The 16,972-nt window shown below is 43.1% G+C and overlaps 1 protein-coding gene across 1 annotated transcript; it reads right to left on the bottom strand.

Annotated features, from left to right (window-relative positions):
* Positions 1 to 2,408: 2,408 nt before the first annotated feature.
* rnd3a (Rho family GTPase 3a) lies at positions 2,409 to 15,580 on the bottom strand. Its single transcript, XM_034677867.1, has 5 exons — positions 15,301 to 15,580; positions 15,060 to 15,147; positions 6,275 to 6,384; positions 4,735 to 4,869; positions 2,409 to 4,463 (listed from the first exon to the last, which is right to left on the bottom strand). Exons 1-5 carry the CDS (start codon positions 15,448 to 15,450, stop codon positions 4,215 to 4,217), a joined length of 732 nt encoding a protein of 243 aa, XP_034533758.1. The 5' UTR covers positions 15,451 to 15,580; the 3' UTR covers positions 2,409 to 4,214.
* Positions 15,581 to 16,972: the final 1,392 nt, after the last annotated feature.

Raw genomic sequence — 16,972 nt, 5'->3', positions numbered from 1 at the left:
TACATCTTACACCAGAGACTACTCCCATGTGTGTCTGGTGGTTATAAAAGCAAAACCAGACTCCAAAAAGAAGCCCTGGCTGTTTAAGTACAGTAGAGTCAACATAGATATCAGATACAGCTGTTGTTTAGCTTCAAATATTGGTCCCCAAACTCCTCTCAGGAAACAATCTGATAAAATGTGACTCCGTCTGTGCATCTAGCTTCACTGGATATGTAGCTGTCAGTATACCTAGAAATATAAGTAATGGCTTCCAGACTTTACAAATGAGACATACGTTTAATATTAATTCCTGTTTCTCAAAGAACGTCTCGGCCATTTAGCCACAAGGAGAACAGTTGTGCGTCTTTCATCTTTGACGTTTATATTTCACCTGACAGCCTTGTTTTCCTGCCCCCTGACAACCTCATACATCTCAGCCTGTATGCATGTGATGAAGTCATAGCATGATATATGTGCCTGCTGTGTGAGGAAAAGCATTTTACATGCTTGGCAGCCCCGGGGAATTTACCACAGCGCGTACGACATTGTCTGCTTGCAGTGATACTGGAGCTTTTAAAGCAGGCAAGACGATGCAGTCTGACTCACAGGGAGCTTTTTGTTCCATTCAGCTGCTACAGTATCTTTCTTACGGAGATGTCACAGCAGTCAAGGACTCCAGTCCGACTTGTTTTTCTGAAAGGAAACACTGTTGTCGTGCTGTAAATCTGAGGAGTTGAATGTTACCACTGTTGTGTAAATTTGAGACTCAATTTAACATCACCCACAGTGATTTATGGTTCTCCTCACTGAGTGCAGCAAGCACAGTATCTATTTCCTGTTTATATGACTGTATGACACTTTGAGTGATGTGTTACCTGCTGAGGCTGGGCCCCATTTTTTATGTTCATCTTCAGAGTCTCACCTGGCTCATTGGTTTTCTGTAGCGGCTTGATTTGTTAACCTTAGATTTGGGAATTTCAGATGCTTGTTCAATGCTTTTTTAAACAAAGCAACATAGCTTAGCATACCAGGAGTGTATGCATATTGTGGGTCTTCTCGAGCGAGCAATGTTCTTTAAGCTGTGTACAGAACGCTGAAATAAAAACAAGTTAGCTTGTTAGATTTATTCGCCCATGCATTGAAATACAATGACAAAGAACAGACAGTTTTCCTTGTAACAGTCAATTTAGGGAGACATACGAATGGAGAAGTACACCAGTATCCAGCAAATACATTTAAACAACATTTGCCATGTGCAAGTTGAGGTAATGACACCTTCTGAAACTTTCATGTATGTGGTCCACACGAACATGCACAAAATGTAACTTTCAGCATTTTTGAAAACCTGTTTTTCTGACTCAGGAGTCTTTGTTTGGTGTGAGGACGAAAGGCTACATTTACTAAAGAGAGAAAGAAAGTTTTCTCCATGTATCAAAGTCAAATCAATCTAACTCATAGTCAATCATGACTTATCCGGAAAGAGCATAGCCAAGCTGAAGATTTAAGCCATTATTTACATAACTAGTACTCACCCCTCACCCAAAATGTCCCAATCTTTGCATCAATAGACCTTCGTGTCCCTTCTCCTTTTAACTAGGTCATTTAAAGTGACACACAACCCTCAACAGACACAAACAAGTGTTTCACAATCCAAGAAATAACATATAAATCCCATGTAAAATAATGAGTGTGTTTGTGGTTTTTAAAGAGGTTTTTCCAGACATGTCTGTGTGGTGCTCATGTTGAAGGCCAACATATTAAGGTGCATTGATTTTACTCAATGGGACTTTTTTTGGGGGCGGGGATTTGGTGTTCTTTAATCCTCCTCAACTGTTGCCTAAAACTGTTAAATGCATTTCAGATCTTCAGAATAGTAGCGCCTTCCCAGCACTTTATTTCCTTCCTAACACACACTTTCTGTCTGTTTTTGACTCCCAGATAACTTCACAACTGTGGACTATTGCCACGATTGCAAATCCCTCAACACAAACGCATGCATGTGCCTGGATTTAACCTGTTTACTCCACAGGTGCTGAAGTCCACATCTGATTAAACCTGCTGTGACCTAAATCTGACTCCTGTGTTTACCCAAGAACTTTTTGGTTTACTTTAGAAACAACCTTTGTGTACTTAAGTGTCAGAATGAACATTACCTACACGGTGAAATTACCATCATGAAATACTAATTTAAGATGTTGGTGTAGGAATTATTTTAATTTCAAGGAGGATTTTCCACACAGGAGTCTGGATGTTTGTAGAAATGACTGCTTTTACGTGAACTTGTTGGAAATGGTGACAACCTAATAGTTATAAAAATTGTAATCCAGTTTATTCAACACTCTTGGACTCATTCGGTCTGACTTGTGTGGTCTAAAGTATACAATTTGGTGGCTCCAGTCTACCGTCCCACATCTCAATAAACAGAAAACACACCTTCAGTTCCATTTGCATTTATTCTAAAGGGAAAATATATAATTCAATAAATATTGCGGCAACAACATTGGCAAAAGACATTTGAAGGTGACATCAACATTCAAGAAAAACATGATAATGTACACAGCGGGGAGACAACAGATGACAAAATGAAGATAAGAGTTGGGACGCAGAGAGCTGCCAGATGTGACAGCGCTGACATTTGAAGAAGCTAATTGGGAAATTTGAAAGTAACATTAAAAGTGCATCAATACCTTCGATATGCAAACAGCTGTTTTCATTGCACTGTTTCTAAAAGGGGGAACCACTGTTTTGTTTTTAACATCATGACAACATAACTGTGAAATAGCTAACACTGAAATTTAAACCATGTGAGAAAATGTAATTAATCAGTCAGATAAAGGCCTGGTCACACAAGAAAGTGGCAACTTATTTTCTTGTTCATCATAGGCTTGAAAATTAAACAAATAATGATAATCAATGGATACTTCATTTTGCACTAACTAGGAAATCTTAGATCAAGGAATTCCAGCAAATCCACACAAAAATAGCAGATTTCTCTGCTTGTGAATTGCTGGTGTGACCAGGCCTCCTGTATAAGCTCCCGAATAGGCAGATTTCAACACATGAACAAATTTAACATTTTGTTTTCCCTTCCACTCTCTCCCTAAAGTGCAGTGAAAAGATGAGTCATGGTTCAAACTGTCTCAGCCTGTTAAGATTCTCATTTTACACGATTACTGAATTTTATGCTTTTTGAAAGATAGTCAATCACAGCTTGTTTTTGTCCATTAAGGCTTTAAAAACAAGCCATTTCCATTTCTCTTTTCAAAATAGTGTCACAAATTGGCAATAATGGAAACTTAATTGCATTTGTTTATTGCAAGGGGTCGTTGAAGGAAGCCCCGAGGCTGAATTCAGCTTTGAGCCAGTTTGCTTTTGACTCTCCAGCATAATGTAGCGGCGCCCATAAACCTGTCAATGTGGAAAGCTGTTAGGATAATCTGCCTTTCGAGAGTCATTATGTTTCCATAAGTGTTGAGATGATATATAAAGGGCTGTCTGGCTGGTACGAACATGCAGTTAGAAGCCGCGTTCGTGGCTGAGCGAGAACAGGATGAGGCTGAAATAAAACAACGATGCAGTTACACACCAGTGACTTCACATTATACCGACAACATATCAGAGACAGGGGACAAAGCATCAGGGTTTTTTTTGTGCAGGACTTAAAAAAAATCCTTTCTAATCTCTGCAAACGGACTAACAGTTACAGGAGCAGAGGCGCGAGTGAATCACTTCAAAACTACAGTGACGAAGCCCTCTGAGCGAAAAGTCTTTGATCCAGCACACACAAAAGAACCTCCTTCTTTTGACTCCAGGCCCCAGCACCACCTTTGGCTCCCGTTCAAAAGCTCTTCCTTACTTAACGAATGAGCATCAACGCATGACATCACTCCACTTGCTCATTTCCCGTTAGTGTGGGAAGCCTCGAGTGCATCCGCTTAGTCCTCCCAAAAGGAAGCAGGTCACTTCCTCTTCCTTGCAGGTAGCCCGCTGATAGATAGCTTCCTTGTCTGGTAGGGCGGGGGGGCCACATGGATTGGGACGCTACGATGCATTGAGTTTTCATTGGTGTGGAGTATTCCAGTAACATGTACATTTATGAATTGAAGCTTATAAACCCCCTCTCTGGGCATGTCAGGGGTCTTTAGCATGCAGGAGAGAGCCTTGCTCAACAGCTTCCTGCTTGCACTGTGCTCTGCCCTCATTCTCAGTTTAATCCCCCTCAGTCTGATCAGTCACATGACTGAGCAACTTTTGGCTTTGTCCTTCCGGAGGTCTGAGGCCACCGCCGCCAAGTCGGGCCTGCCGGGCATGTGTGAAATCCGTTTGTTGCCGCGGGTGGTCTTGCCGCGCTTGACGTTTTTGTTGTTTTTGTTAATGCAGGCCAGCGTGGCCACGTGGAAAATGTCTCTGACGCTGTTCTCCGACTGCTGGGCCGAGCACTCGATGTAGGGCGCCGAGATCTGCTTGGCCATGCTGGAACCCTGAGGAAGGGGGGGGGGGGTAGAGGTCAGATATGGTCAGCGCCGGATGAAGGAGGCTTAACGCAGTTCTGGCTAGCAAGCGGTTGACGCAGTGCTCACATCAGTAAAGACGAGGATTTCCGATCTTAAGAATCATTAAACATGCTTAAAGTTGAGTACAATGAGGAATTATTTGTGAGTTATTACATTCTCTAAACTGCTTAACTAACTCCACTTCTCCTCCAAGTATTTGCTGTTTTAAGAATGAGCACACATCTTTAGAAGTACATACCTGGTCATAGGACACTGGGGTTTGTCTGTGGTTGGAGAGTTCCACTAGTGTGCTTAGGTCAGTGCGCAGGTCTGACTTACATCCAACCAGCAGCATCTTTGTGTTGGGACAGAACTCTTGGATCTCACCTTTCCACTGTGGAGAAAGGAAAAGCTCAAAGTTAGGCAACGCTCCAAGAAAAAAAACACTTCCACTTTCAGCAGCTGTAAGAAAAAATGGGAATCATCCACCATCGCTTCTGGCAAAGGTACCTCGACAAATATTCCCCAATAAACCACATGATTACATAATGGTTTATCCCATGTTCAAATCTATGTAAAGATATGCACAAATCAGATCAATCTGCCGATAAGTCCCATGAGTGTCTCCACCCTTGTCGTCTGGCCTTTAAGTACAAAGGTTACAGCTGCCACTTCCTGAAACCCCTCACGCGTTGAACCCTGGAAAGAACCTACAAATAATCCCCATGTTTCCGTCCTGACAACAATAAATGCTCTGTGATCAATGGCCTTTCCCCTGGGGGATTTAATCGGAGGCCAATGTGCCTCAGGGCTGGCTGGTCAGGGGGGGATCAAGTTCGTCTGAATCCAAACAGGAAGTTGTTCTGTACAGTGTGTCTATCACAGTTTGACCTGAAGTCCAGACCTAAGCTAATCCTGATAGAGACGTTCATTGTTTGATGCATTGCCTTTCCTGATGGAACACTGAGGGAACACACGATTTGATCATCAGGGTTAAGCCAATCACACTGTAAGCTTGGGAGCAGGGAGCCCAGAATGCTTAACATGGTGCCAACTACTGCTAATGGTGGCGTTAGGGTACCTCGACCCATGACATCAATATCATCATAGCAAGAGCTTCATTCATGATGTTGAGGAAGTGTTAGGGTTCAATCACAAAGGACGACAGACTGGAATTAAAAAATTGTGTCATTTTCTGAAGTTGAATTCCTAAGGAGTAAGACATCTTGAATCCTTACTATCTTTGCAAAGTGTAACTTTTATGGGACACTAAAACTAACCCCATGTAAACAGGAACTTCTCTAAAAAACAAGAGCACACACCAGGTGTGTTTAAGCACTAGAAAACAATGGTTTTACAGATTTAGCACCATCAAAGCCTTCCACCAGTCAGATGACATGTCTCGCTTTATGATCAGTGCACACTCCAACATGTGGAAGTCAGCCAGCACGACCACAGTCATCCGACACACACCACCGGCCGCTCCATGTGAGAAACTGCTGGCTGCATGGGTTAAAAGGTCTGGAGAGCCTCACTTCCTTCTTCCAGCCGCTCTGGGGATTTAACCCAGCGACCCTCCGGTCACACTACAGCTTCACAATACACATCACAAGATCTGATGTGACTGAGACTACAAAGAAGTATCGACTGGAGACTTTTGATCCACTCAATGCAACATGGGTTTTATAGGCTGATCAAACACAGAAGTAGGAATTAGGATTTGGGGAATGTGCGGGTAAGAGGTAAAGCTCATTAAAGGAAAGATGATTAATGAACGGTTAAAGGAGAGAGCGGCGTACCTTTTTTAGGACGCTGTCGAGGGTTTCAGGGCGGCTGATGTCGAAACAGATGAGGACGGCGTCGGAGTCTGGGTAGGATAGAGGCCTCACATTGTCGTAGTATGGAGAGCCTGAAAGACAAGAAAACAAGGGATTGAAACATTTAGAATCTGGAAGCATGAAGGCAAATATGAGCTTTTTTTCTCCAGTTCATCCTTTTGGATTGAGGAGAGGAGCGATGTGCTCCACGTACACAGGTGGAAGGGCAGGGAGCTCCCAGAAACACAGCCGTACCACGAAATATAACTTAAAGCATGCAAATAATTAATTCCTTTGACGGATTGACCTGCCTTTGCATTTCATAAATGCACATGAAAGAGAGGGGAGGTGTGTTCTGCCCAGCTCAGGCTTTGGCATCCCACGTCGGCACATGGAAGGGCAGGGAGCTCCCAGAACAGAGCCATACCACCAATTATAACTTATACATGCAAATAAGTGATTATTTTGACCAAAGTTGTCCTGCCTGAAGTAACCTTCTTACTAAGAGGTCTAAAAGTCTCAAATTCTGAATAGTTTGAGGGTGAAGGAAATACCTCAGATGAAATGAGAGACAGCAACCAAGTCCACAGAAAACCACAAACATTTCTTCGTGGACGTGTGAACTCAGCCAAATCATCACTTTAAACTCTTAAGCATTTCTGACAGTTATTCTCATACGGCCTGATTGCAGCACAGCCATAATCCATGGCAACCAGGCGAGAAAAACAAATAATGCAGAATCAGTACAAAAAATGTGCTGACTATAACACATCTTCATGTTGAAGAAATCCTCGCTGGAGAAACAGAGAAACTTCAGAGCGAGGGGAAATGACTCCCCTCTGCAAAATTGAAACCATGTGCGAGGGGAGACGCCCATCTCTCCGCCAGACTGAAACATCTCCGGAGAGGAAGGGAGGGAAGGGGGGCGAGGGTGGCGTCATGTCAAGGTGAGTCAAGATCACATTACAAGAGCTGACCACACACAACCGGCTGCCCAAATATGTGGAGAATTTTGTTTTTGGTAACTGAAGGTTCCCTTGGGAGGTCCTTTTCTAAACACACTGCTGTGGAGAAAAGCCAGGAATTCGAATGTCACACACACACACACACACACACACACACCAAAGGATCTAGTTTACCTAATCTAAACAGTCTGTATTGGAGACGACACTCTTTAAACAATCCTCTCTTCCCCTCAGGCCCTGGGCTTGCACAACAAAGCATGACACCAGCTGATGTGTGCACAATAAACTTCAGAACCTGAACCATATCTGTGTCCACTTTCAAATTTTCCCAGTGCTTAAGCAAGGATATCCTGGGATGGTCAATGTACCAACCAACACTTACAATAAGCCACAGTCTGACACTGCACAACCACTGAGTGCATTAAAGATAGAGTAACAGATTTATTGAGTTGTCACTGTTCTTTGTCTCAGGGTTGCACAATATGTTTTCCCTGTATGCTGAGAAGTTGTCTTGCCAACTTGCTTTTGAGCTAGCCAAACCTTTGCACAAAAAAACACACCATCTACCAAATAGTGCATTTTTAGTGTTGGGGACAATGCGGAGGACAAGGTGAGAAGCTGACTCACAGGAGGGTTAATGACCAACAGGTGGAACTCTTATTTTAACAAGCTTTTAAATGTTCTAACTTGACATTATAGACAGACCGATTAATCGATTAAGGTTGGTTGATTAACCGGTTAAGATACCTACGATTTTAGACAGACATTTGAGGACAGAGAAGTTTAATTGATAAAGTTTGTTATTAGGTTGGCGCTCTCTAAAACCCACATTATCGCTTTCCCAAATGCTGATACACAAAAGCCTTCCAAGATAAAGCTAATGTCTGTTTTAATACCTCTCATCATCTCAAAAACTGAAGCTCTGTTCAGACAGGATGCCAGGAACAACAGAATTAATTATTTTGATGTCTCCATCTAAACACACAGGGCTTTTAAAAAAGGGACACAGGCATGTTATTTCCCAACAACATCCTGCTTTCCCGCTCAACCCCAGAGGGTTCTGATAAGTGACACCACCTCAACAAAACGCTGCTATCACTGACACGGCACAGGAACGAGGAATTTAATTCCCCTTTTTTCCACGGGTGTCTTACAATCTATCATGACCACATGGTATTGTTGGAAGGTGTCATATTTTTCACCCTTCACTGCCTGAAGCCAATCACAGAGACTCTGCGACTGAAAGCATGCCTTAGAGTTGGGTTGACATTTTACAAAGAATTGATTGTTTGTACCAACTGATGAGAAGCACACACACACATTATGTGCATTGCTGGGTGCAGCGTGTGAGGTCTTGTTCTCAAAGTGTCTCTGGAGTGCGAGCTTATATTCTGGTGAATTCACCTGGAGATTAAAGTATTTTTAGCAGCATCTCTGCAGAGTGTTTCAAGCTGTGCTGTGCAAACACGAAAATGATGAGCTGTAACTTCTGCAGAGGATCAAAAACATGGAGGAGCATGTGTGCGTGTTTAAGTGTGCGCGTGGGTTTGTAAATGGTTTTCAGGAGACTTATAATCGGAGACGTTGCCTTTCTTGTCTAGCGTTTATAGGGGAGTCGTAACTGCATTAGGGCCTGCGTCTGAGACTGCTTCGAGGTCATCTTGAAGCCAGGCTGCGAGATAAGAGGAAACCCCACAGCTCACACAAACACACACACACACACACACACACACACACACACATGAAAAGACCCGGTGACTGTCATCTAATTAGCTCCTGTCATTGTTCCCCCACAGGATCTCTAAATCGGGAAGGAAGACACACACCCTGTCCACCCTCTTTGTCCTTTAAACACACACTGACACACACAATCTCCGGCCCTCTCGCCTTCTCTTAAACACATCCTCCCTTGTGTCGTGTCGACTGAATCCTCCTCTGCTGCACAATGTTCGATGTAATCTGAAACAATACCAAACTTCCACTGGGATTCTAAGGAGAAAGAGTCAAATGGTTTTCCATGACTAAGGAGAAACTCTTCCAAGATTTAAAAAATGCTCTTACTTCCTGGTTTGCTAATGCACTTTCAAGGCTGGTTTCCACGACAGCTGGGGTGAAAAAACACCCCTTAATGCTATAAATATACATGAACAAGGGAGGGGGATACATACAGCTCTGTTCATGTAATGTGACTCCTTTTTCAAACGTCCAGATGTTCCATTACAGAGAGGAAAAAATTCCCTGGTTAGTCCCATCTGGCATACCAAACTAAATATTCCATGATGTTCAAGATATCGCACAAACCGTTTTTTACTGACATGAAAATTGACTTCACCTCTAACACACACATACACACACACAGTCCTGAGGTAAGCCAGCTGCGCCCAACAGTCTGGAGGTATAGCAACAGGTCTGCAGGCCTGCTGATTTACTGCATTGCTAACATAGCTGAGGGGAGCAGAGCACAGGGGCGGCGAGCGCATATGTGTGTGTTTCTGTGTGTGTGTGTGTGTGGAGAGGCGTTAAGCCCTCGGGAACACCTGTGGAAACAACAAACAGTGACAGGCACGTCCAGCCATCCCACACCATCCAGCTTAAATATATAACCTCTCAGCAGCCAGACACATGGAGCGCAAACAGAGAGCAATTCACACTGGAGTAACCTTACACATTATCTACAGCAGTTGCTGTGGTTACAAAGATGTCTGCTGCTGCAAACACTTCCAATCTGACATGTTATGGTTGGAAAGGTGCAAAGCTACATGATAAACGTTACAATTAACTGTATTAGAATATGCTATAATGCAATATATAACACCACATATTGCAATGTAATAACAGAGGAAGCTGGCTCACATTGCACCCTGGCACTATAGGAGAATTGGCAATGGCTCAGTGTGCAGGGGAAATGAGCTTTCTTGGTCAATAAAACTCAGCCTGATGAATTCGTGGTTCCATTTGACCTCACAAAATCAAACAAGCACAACAAACATGGCCTCAATAACCTGTTCCATTTAATCCGGCAGTGTTTGGGAGTCTTTGGGAATCTATTACAAGATAACTCGGCAACAAAGGATGTACCTTTTAAAAACTTTAATGCCTGTATGGTTTTTTTTTTTTGGGGGGGGGGGGGGGGGGGTGTTCAGTAGAGCCAGCAGCTAGCCAAAGGACTCCACTGTGAAGACTTCCTTCCCTTTATGTTGCCAGAATGGAAGTGCAACTGGGTTCAGAGTCGTGCCCAAGGACACTTCAGCACATTGGACAGCAGGACCTAGGATTGAACCTTGACTCTACCACTGAGCCATCTATTGCCATTCATATGCATTCAAACAACACCAGGACCAATTTGGGGTTCAGTCTTGCCCAAAGACCAGTTGGCATATGACTCCACATGTGACTCCGGGAGCTTGGATCGAACCACCAACGTTCCAATCGAGAGACTCTACCACCGAGTCACAGGCGCCCAAACCCACGAGGATATAAATCAGACTACACACAAAAAAATTAACATTTCCAATCCCAAAATTTGGACTTGTGCCAACAGATTTAGCATTTTTATGCAAACACAGATTTCCCAGTACATAATCACAAGAGCCAAGACAACTGTGAGAATGGGGTGTTATTGGTTATCGAGCAGCAGCAGCTACATAAGTGTTAGCTCCAAAAAAAAGTTGGCCCACAGGGTAACAGCCTGGAACTTTTCTAACTGGCAGGGTTACCAGCATGTAAGTCTGAATGGCATTCATCTGTCCTGATATTCCATTACTTGTATGTGGTTGTTTCGCAATCAATCTTCATTTGTATAGCGCCAAATTACAACAAATGTTATCTCAAGGCCCTTTCACAAACATAGCAGGTCTAGATTGTACTCTGTTACACTATCAACAAAGACCCAACATCAAGACAGGGTGAGACTCTTATCTTAATCCACCATGAGCAGAGCACTTTGCAGGATTTAGCAAGGTACAGCGGCGAGGATAAACTTCTTTTTAACAGGCAGAGACCTCAAGCAGAACCATATCCATCAACTCTAATGCATCAACATCCACAAGCCTTGGAAGTGTCGTTAATGAAACCATGGGCGAAGTTGATTATAGGAGGGAAGTCAATAGTACATTACACATAATAGAGTAATTGATTTGAAGTTCTGCAGGTGAAAGAGAGGACACAGTGCCAAAAACACAATGTGTTCTAGACACGGGTAATGTCAGGTGCAACATCACACAGCGAGTCCCCCCATGACTTTAACACACAGGAAGTCCATTAATCTCTCACAGGATTCCACTGTCCTCAAGTTTACACACAGTATCAACAAGGTCCAAACTCAAGGCTGCCTCACATGTCGGCAAAAATTCCAGCGTGATTCAGTTTCTCCCTTGGAAACGAGGTAAGGCTTTAGTGAACCACACCACTTCTCTTTCCCTCCCGTCAAGGATCTGGGCCTGCTGGGTACAATGAGGGTCTTTGTGGAGGAGGAAGTAGAAACCTTTAGTCTGAGGAATGCCAGACATGCGGCTCCAATTCGCTGAGCCCAGAAATGTGATCCTACGCAACAATGGCGGCCGACGGAGGGAAAGAGGGGGCACAGTTGTGTGTGACCGGCACAGGAGCTTACAAAGGGCATGAAATAGTCCCACAGTTGGGTTGTCCAGCGTTACATGGGAAACAGCACATGGAACATGGTCTGGAAACTACAGAAGGAATGATAATCCAGGGTTCTTTACAACCCAACTCCATGCGTCTTCCCTCAAAACTCCTTTCTCCCACTTTCTCTCCTGTTTTCAAAGTGGGTCAACTTTTTGCTGTGCCAAGTCGGCAGCCGCTCAAATCAGCAGTAAACAAAAAAACAACAAGAAACCTTTCCATGAATTTCCCAGAGATAGAAATTATCAGAGATCTCTGGGGTCTAATAAAGGGGGTATGTTTGGGAGTTCTGAGGAAAATAAAAGTTACATTGCTCTAAGCTTTTCAGATAATGCATGAGAAAGTTCTCAACAGAATACCAAAGCATGCATCTGTTCAAATCCATCTTCCATTACATTATTAATTGAAAGCTTTGAGAGTTAAGCTTTTGCATACTTGGAAATGTCATGAAAGAATGATATAAAGTAGAAAGTCAGAGCTCATACTATTAAACCCAGCAGGAATTATAATCCCAACTCTGTAGTTTGAAATCTAAAAGTACTGTTTTAGTGTTTTTGAGCTTGTTGTTTTGGTTTCTGAAACCTCACTGTTTTGTTTGAGTCTTGGAGCTCCAAAAGTCCCGCTTTCAGACACAACATGGTTCTAATCCAAGATTTATAGAGAAGCTAACCCCCTCAATGTGGATCAAATAGCTACCATACCAGGAAATGCTACCAGGAAATGTTCTTCTAAAGATGTTTTGCTAGTATCACAACTCTTTGAACAATGATACAACATTTGCCCATTTAGAGGACTATGATTGATTTCTTGCAAGTTTGTTTGAAAGCTAGCTTGAGTCGGCATTTCCAATAAGGTGACCACAGTCCACAAGCCTTAAAACTCCACTTCAGAAACAAACGGGTAGCTTGAAGTGATGCCTCCATGCAGCCACAAAATTCCTTTCATGCAGATTTTGGAATCATTTTTTGAGAGAAAGTCCAAATTCTGTTTTGTAGGACTGTTAATTAGAGCGGTTGGAGAAGTAATTCATGCTGGAGTCATCACTTTCAGCTTTGGGAAAGTATGAAAATTGTCAAAATGTAAAAAAAGTTGTACCCTGGCCTGAGATCCCTTCTCACATTTTCCTTTCTTTAACCCAGGAAATGATACAAGGCCTCAGGCACGCAGGTGCTGAGCCACGGGGTTGTTCTGTTTACCCTCCCTGTCTCCCTTTTCTCCTCTTTGACTCCCCTGCAAACACCTTTGCAGCTCATTTAGACAGGCAGACAGACGAGCAAGCAGACAGACAGACAGACAGTAAACCACTTCCTCTGCCGGAGAAAAGAAGTGGGATGCATCAAAGGCTGCGCCGCGGCCCCGACAGGCCCCACCCTGAGTCCCAGGAAGCAAGGCTAGCGCAGACAAGCAGGGCGGGGGACAAATGGAAAGCAATAGAACAGGCAGGCATTTACCTTAATGACCTGAATTACACCCATCACCCTGCCTTTTAAGCACACACACACTCACAACAGGCTGCTCATTAAGCCAATCATGACTGCAGAACAAAGACCACCACGGTGTGTGGAGGTGTGTGCATGGGAGGAAGCAGTGTTTGTCTTTAACTCTGCATCCTGGGGTCACACAAACACAAACACCAACACACACACAAACACACACACACACAAACCTCAGGAGATAAGAGATCGATTGGATCGGCTATGCCCGATGGGTGTCTCTACAAAGGGACCAGTCAAGCCGAAAGCTGTATCAATCAGTCAACGGCGGGGGTGTGCATGCCTGTGTGTTGTGTTGGGTGGGGGGATAGGATTTAAAGGGAGGCTAGGGAAAGAGGGGGGAGGTCTGGCTGCATCTCGGACCCACTGATCTAATAGGAACCGCGTCTCCCCCTTGCAGTTTTATGAAGCAGAGACAAAAAGAAATATGGCTCCAGGCGGCCGGCCAACACAGTGCAATAAAACAAAATTCTCACTCTGGCTGGCTTTCATTTCCTCGCCTTTCCATTTCTAAAACACACACACACACACACTCACAGTCACACACTGTAGGGGTGGAAGAATTTGAAATTTGAGCTCTGTGTTTGCTTGCTTGGAGTGTTACCCTGCCTGGGAATGAGGATTATCTGTTAATGCTTTTATTTTCATTCACTTTAGAGGACAAAACGCTGCTTCTCTTATTCTTTTAACTGTTAAATGTTAAATCTGAATTTCAGAAGCCAGTTTGTAGTTTTGTTTCTTTCAAGGACGGTTTCCAACGAGCTCCACTTTCGAGAAAGTTTCTCAAACATCTCTCTGGAATTCTGAGGTTAGAGACCCGCAACAGCTGGCTGTCGGTTTGTCCCCGCCCATCCCACACACACACACAAAACACATGCTCACACACTCACCATACGCCTCACTCACGCCTGACTGTGGTGCTATTCACCGCTCAGGCATTGATGGATGGGAAAGTTGGGTTTGTTTACACACCCAACCACGCACACAAAGCTACGGGACACAGCAGCTGGTTTTGGACCTGGAACGCACAGTCCAACTTCTGGGATAAAAGAACTGGAACATGTTGCACAACTAAACCCCAATAATTTCAAAGTGTGTTCACGACCCTATGAGACACAGCAGCTTGTTTTGGACCCTAAATGTGCAGTCCAACTTCTGGAACTGGAGCATGTTGCACAACAAAACTTCCCCAATAATTTCAAAGTGTGTTCGCCAGATGTTGCAACATTCGCCTTTGTTTTCGTCTCCTTCCTTTTCTCAGCTGGAAAGAATTCATTAACTCAATTTGGAGCTATCAGAACACGTCTTCTTTGCATGTAAAAGGTGAGCAAATTCCTAATCTGAGAGGAAATATGTCAGGTTAGAGCGAGGATTAACCCAGCTTCATTGATTAAAATGGGTCACAGATTAATGTTCATTAATTAAAATTGCAAACCTGGGCCTCTTTACATGCTGTGATTGAGATATTTTGAGAAACATACATCAGGGTGAGTGATTTTTCTGTAAATGTGCACACACACACACACATGGGTGAAATCTGAGCATCTCTTATCAGCAAAGGGAGCAGATTGCATGTCCAGAGGGGTCACAGTGGGTTTTTCTGCGTGTACGGACATGTATGGACAGAACTTATTTGCTGTTGTGAGGAGGACAAAAGGGCATATTTACCTGAGGTGTCCCACAAACTGAGCTCAATCCTCTGTGTGTCGATTTCAAAACTGGCTGTGTAGTTCTCAAACACTGTGGGGACATAGCTCTGCAGGAGACATGGAGATAGCACACACACTGTCACATTACACCTCTATGAAAGCAGTTATATAGTGATATGGTGATAATAAATTGAAACCAGGTTAATTAGCTGTATACTCCTGAGTGTGTGTGTGTGTGGGGGGGGTTTGCAGGGTCTCACCTCAGGGAAACAGTCCTTGGCGAACACGTGAAGCAGGGCAGTCTTCCCACACTGGCTGTCTCCCACCACCACTATCTTACACTTCACACTCTGACTGGGATCCATGCTGGATTTCAGAGATAATTTCTGGCAGCAGCGTCTCTCCTTCATTGATTTCAGCCCGGGATGAAGAGTTGGAAAAATACAGTCCAATCCTGAGTGAGATGTAAAGCGAGCAGATGCGGTGCTTTCCCTGCGTCCCTGCCTACCTCTCGCTCCCCTGGTGTCTCCGCCTGCTCTGAGCCGGTGAATGCCATTTGCCTGTATTTATAACGTCGCGTGAGCCAATGGGAGCAGCCTGCGCGAGGCTCGTCCCTCCCGCGAGCCTCCACATGGTTGTTGTAGTCCCTGTTAGGACTACAACAACCACAACTTACACATTCAAAACACTACATGTAAGTTCATTTAAAGTAGTAACAGAGGGGGAAAAGAGAGGAGTATATACATTTAGTATGTTTATTTTTCATCTGAAACATTCATGTGAGTGTTTTGTTGTATAAAAGAGCAAAATGCAGCAAAAACAAACACATAACCAAAACATGCAAGTGAGTTTGTAAACAACAATGTAACAAAATTGTGTTTTCCACATGTAAGGACTGCATTCCTTTTTTTTTGTTCTTTTATTCTTCATATAACATGTGAATTACTATGGGGTAGCGTTTGTCAAATTGTGTAATAATTTAAAATAAAAAAAATGAAGACAAATAAAGTGGAAATACAATAAAATAAATAGGTTAATATTGAAGAAATAAATAAGTACAAAAGGTACAAAAATAACAATAATAATACAATATTAAGAATAATATTCAAAACAAAAACAAACAAACTTAAAATAAAAAGTAGATAGTAGATAGATAGTATTTGTAATGCAATTTAAAAACATGTAATCCATCTAATATTCCTCTCCAGGCTTATCAAGCACTTTAGCTTATATTGTAGTCAACATACAACAACTCTGTCCCCCTAATTTTAATTTTAATTGCTAACTTTTTAATAATTGTTACTTTATAGGCTTTTGTTTGCTTTATATATTTCTTTTGCACTGTCCACTCTGTTACTGTGACACTTGAATTTCCCTGTTGTGGGACGAGTAAAGGAATCTCTTATCTCTTATCTTATCTTAAACCAGGTTGATTTATCTTACTGTGAGTAATCATTCCAAATCTGTTCATACACATTGTTAGAAATAGGGCATCTTCTCCTAACCTAGTTGTACACAAGGTGCAAAAACAGCAACATAAAGCTTAGGGCGCATTAGAATAATGATAGCATGACACAAATAACAACTCACAAAGAAGTAAAGGGCCGATCAAGGCTCCTGGAACGGATGTGGAGGGAAATTTGATCACAGCAAAGCACTTTCTGTATCATCATTTTTGCTGTTTTGCACACACTTCTTACAGAGAATGAGCCCTCAGGCCCGCTCAGCTGAAGACTGTGAGCAGGTATTGATCCACTCAGTTGTTTCCAGTCTGCAAAATGGAAAACTAATAAACCCGGTGAACTGTGCATCAGGTGCTGCTTAAATCCAGCAAGCATCTTTCTACTGAGGATTCCCTCATTATGTGTGAATAATACACACACTTACTTTCATCCGGATCCATATGAGGAGACACATTGAAATGGATAAAAT

This window comes from Notolabrus celidotus, chromosome 24, assembly GCF_009762535.1.
Source record: "Notolabrus celidotus isolate fNotCel1 chromosome 24, fNotCel1.pri, whole genome shotgun sequence".
Classification (NCBI taxonomy): domain Eukaryota; kingdom Metazoa; phylum Chordata; class Actinopteri; order Labriformes; family Labridae; genus Notolabrus; species Notolabrus celidotus.
This window is presented reverse-complemented; position numbering and strand designations above follow the sequence as displayed.